Below are 3,949 nucleotides of genomic sequence, written 5' to 3'. Positions count from 1 at the left end.
TATGAACCCATTTCAAAAATATATTTCTAAATGCTTAAAAAACCTAAAAAAAGTTACACAGGCTCCTCTCCATGTTTTATATGCGTGCATAAAGTTCATGAAAAAATAACTCTGTGTGGCCTGAGTAAAAAAAGACAAAAAATTATGTCGCAAAACGCCATATAAAAGCACTGAAAATTGTCTTTTTTTGCATAGACAAAGCAAATGACATTTTTTCATAAAACTCTGTGCCGCGCACACACATCTGCGGACATGTATGCTTGAAATTTTCTATTGAATTTTCTAACATTTTAAAACATGCTTAAAATGCTTCAATGTTGATAGTTACTTCATCTAAAGTTTCTTAAAACCTTAAAATGCTTCAATGTTGATGTAACCAGCGACGGATCTGGGGGGGGGGGGGGGGGGTGGTTTCAATATTGATAATTACTTCATCTAAAGTTTCTTAAAACATGAAAGCTTTGCCTCCTTCATGCATTCATTACGGCTCCGTCCCTGTAGCGTTAGCGTGCTTAATTAGTACTAATCTTATGGATCTTGACTCTCGATGCAAGAAATTTCTTGAAATGCACTCCTTACTTTCTCGGAACCGAATGATACCACCCCTTCCAATAAAATTTGTACCACTAGTCTTATACTTAAACTAAGAGAAAACTAATCCAAGAATATATATCAATCGCGCACTGTAAAAGTGAAAAAGGAGACTGTAAAGAGAAGAAGAGAAGAGTTAGGTGGGTGGGAAAGCGGGTGAGCGGTCGCGGTCACGGCAGGTAGTTGTAGAGCGCGTATCCGACGGTGCACCCGTAGAAGAGCAGGCCGGAGACGGCGAGGACGGAGAGCGCGAAGGTGGCGCCGACGGCGAGCGGGATGTTGCAGGAGAGGATCCCGAACTTGAGCTGGATGGCGTCGATCATGGAGAGCAGCAGGAAGAAGGTGCCCATGATGGAGCAGGCGGCGGCCAGCAGCATCATGGGCCGCGCGTACCGCAGCACGGCGCGGCGGCGCTCCCTCGGCCCGGCCGCGCGCCACGCCGGCATCTCCTCGCAGTCGTCGGTCATGACCGGCTTCTGCTCGCCGTCCCCGTAGAAGTCGTCGCCGGCGGCCAGCAGCGTGACGGACAGCTTCATGCCCTGCGCCACCAGGCTGGACAGCAGGTAGAAGCCGAAGGAGAGGATCTCGAAGAGGAAGAAGTTGCGGGCGATGTCGTCCCCGGCGACGCAGTTGGGCGGCACGGTGGAGGACGGCGTGATGGTCCCCGTGATGCCGATGAAGACGGCGACGGTGAGGAAGGTGTTGGCCGACACGATGCCCTCCAGCGCCTTCACGTGCACGTCCGGGTTCCGCCGCCGCACCGTCGGCATCTTCTCCTTGGCTTCTCCTCGATCGGCACGGCGCCGCCGGTGCCTAGCTAGCTCAGCAGCTGTTCCCCAGTTGCTAGCTGCTACCTTCCAAGCTATGCATACAGTGGACGCGTGTAGAAGATGAGGTGAGAGAGAGGAGCTATAGCGGTGCACGTACGAGTGTGGGTGTGAGTGAGTGAGCTGGACGAGCCTCTTCAGCTCATGGGTGGCTCAACTACTCCGGGTTAATTGATCAATTATATACAATTTATTTCACCTAAAAGAAATAATCAAATGTAATACTGGACGTTGCTGGATCTACTTTTGAGAGTCGTACATCTTGCGTAAATTGAACGGAAATGCCACTACACCTGTAATGCACTTGCTAGGATTATTATTTAAGCTCCACAGAACGTGCAACTGCTACTACTGGTGTGTGGGTGTGGCAAACCTGAAAGGCGCAAAGGATCGATTTAGGACAGCACGCATGGACGGAGTGGACATCCAATCGAGTCGAGTTGATAGCGGCATTCTACCCACCCGACCGGCCATGCTGCGGGTGGCATGCATGCATGCATGTAGCCCTGGTAGCTCCGGCTAGCTAGCTAGCTGCTCGTCCTCTACTCACAGGATTGTTCCTGCAGCTCATGCATGCATGATTGCGCCGGAGTCCAGCCACGCCTCACTTTGCAGTAGGTGATTGGAAAACTAACAAGAGCATTTCTAACAGACTTCGTATAATCGTTGAAACTGTAAAATTTCAATGATTATATGAATTTGAATCTTTTTTCATGTCAGAGTGGATATTGTAAACGCGTTCCGATCCGTAAATGTTTGCGGTGATCCGTAAACGCGCCCCTCAACCGCTATATCTGCGGGTTCGGCCGCTGCATTCGGATCGAAACCCTACCCCTCTGCCGTCGTGAAAAATCCTCACACCTCACCGCTGGCGCCTCAGATTCACCGCCGCGCGTCTTCATTCCGTCGCCTAGCCGCTCCAATCCACCGTCCAAGATGGCCAACTCCGGCGGCCGTGGCAACAACGACCTCGAGAGGGTTTGTCCCGTCAGATCCGACGTCGCGCGGAAGCGCGTCGCCCGCCGTTACACATAGTGGGGCCCGCCGCCGCTACTCTGTCGCGAGACAGAGGAGTACGACCGCACACGCGGCTGCCACTTCTCCGGCAGCTCGTTCGAGGCATCGAGCTCGCGCTCCTCCCCCCTCCCGGTGAAGAGGGTACTAGAGGAGCTCCCGTCGGTGAAGATGGAGCCGGAGGCCGAGGCGGGCCCGGACAGACGTGCCGGGGGCTTCGTCGGACCGGAGGACTTCCTCCCCCCGACGGAGGCGAACAACCTTTTGCCCGCGCTGCTAGCGCGTAGCGCGCGGGTAACGGAAGAGGACCGTCAGCGCCGCCGAAGAGACAAGGAGATTGATACCGTGCTCTACGAGCAGGGTGTCGCATGGGCTCTTGCCTTGGGCGATAAGGTCGAGGAGTGGTGCCGTAAAGCCACTGTGCAGGAGCGTATCTACGTCGAGCTTTCCGACGACGACAACGACTGAGCGCTGCCGCATCTACTACTGCATCATTGGATTGGGCGCACAAAGAATCGCGTGCCACGATGGCTTCAGGTTCAGGTGCTCCAGCTGCGTTACAAGCAAGGCACGAAGCGAGGCCGCCCCTTGCCCGTGCAGCAGGAGCGGCAGCCGGTGCCGATCTACTCCATGTGCGTCTTCCTCCATGACACGCGGGACGGGCTGTGGCGGCTCATCGACATGATCGCTCGCGACCCTGAATTTGTGCGCAAGCACCTGCCGAGGAGCGACATCGAGGTCGGCGACTTCCTGCTGCCTGAATTCAAGGTCACCTTCACCATGACGATGAACGGCATTCTCCGGGCCATGGGCCTCAAGGAGGCTTTTGAGCAGGCGAAGGCCGATCTATCCGCCAAGACGGAGGATGGCATGGAAGAAAGGATGAGGCTGGAGCAGGTGGTCCATAGGGCCACAACTGAGGTGAATGAGGAAGGCACCGAGGCCACGGCTGCCACCATGGTGAACACTTGCTTGTCTAGTCAAGACACACACCTCCACCACCATGGTGAACCATTGAGGTGAATGAGGAGTTTTCTGTTTCTGTTTCTGTTGTTGATCATGTAAGTCCTGCAGGTTCTAAAGAGTCTTGGCTGCATTTGCCTATGTTTGTTCAATAGAGACATAGAGAGTTCAGTTCAGAGAATCATTTAGACCTTGATAAACACTAGTGCTAAAATGTCCAGAAATAGAGATTTCATAGATTTCATTTATTCTTGAGGATAAATTGTTCACAGATATAGAGTTGAGAGATTCATTTAGACTTTGATAAATCACTAGTTTTTAAAATGTTCAGGGCAAGAGAGTTGAGAGATTTCATTTAGACTAAGAGAAATGCTAGTGCTAAAATCTTCAGAAACAGAGAGTTCGGAGATTTCGTTTAGACTAAGAGAAACACTAGTGCTAAAATATTCAGAAATAGAGAGTTCGGAGATATCATTTAGACTAGGAGAAACACTAGTGCTAAATTGTTTGGAGATTCATTTGAACTTAGAGAAAATACTAGTTTAAAAATGTTC

The 3,949-nt window shown here is 51.6% G+C and overlaps 1 protein-coding gene across 1 annotated transcript; it reads right to left on the bottom strand.

Moving 5' to 3' along the window:
- Positions 1-557: 557 nt before the first annotated feature.
- On the bottom strand, positions 558-1,573 carry LOC123429132. Its single transcript, XM_045113195.1, has one exon. The coding sequence runs from the start codon at positions 1,359-1,361 to the stop codon at positions 762-764; it is 600 nt and encodes a 199-aa protein (XP_044969130.1). The 5' UTR covers positions 1,362-1,573; the 3' UTR covers positions 558-761.
- Between the last annotated feature and the right edge of the window lie 2,376 nt (positions 1,574-3,949).

This window comes from Hordeum vulgare, chromosome 2H, assembly GCF_904849725.1.
Source record: "Hordeum vulgare subsp. vulgare chromosome 2H, MorexV3_pseudomolecules_assembly, whole genome shotgun sequence".
Taxonomy (NCBI): domain Eukaryota; kingdom Viridiplantae; phylum Streptophyta; class Magnoliopsida; order Poales; family Poaceae; genus Hordeum; species Hordeum vulgare.
This window is presented reverse-complemented; position numbering and strand designations above follow the sequence as displayed.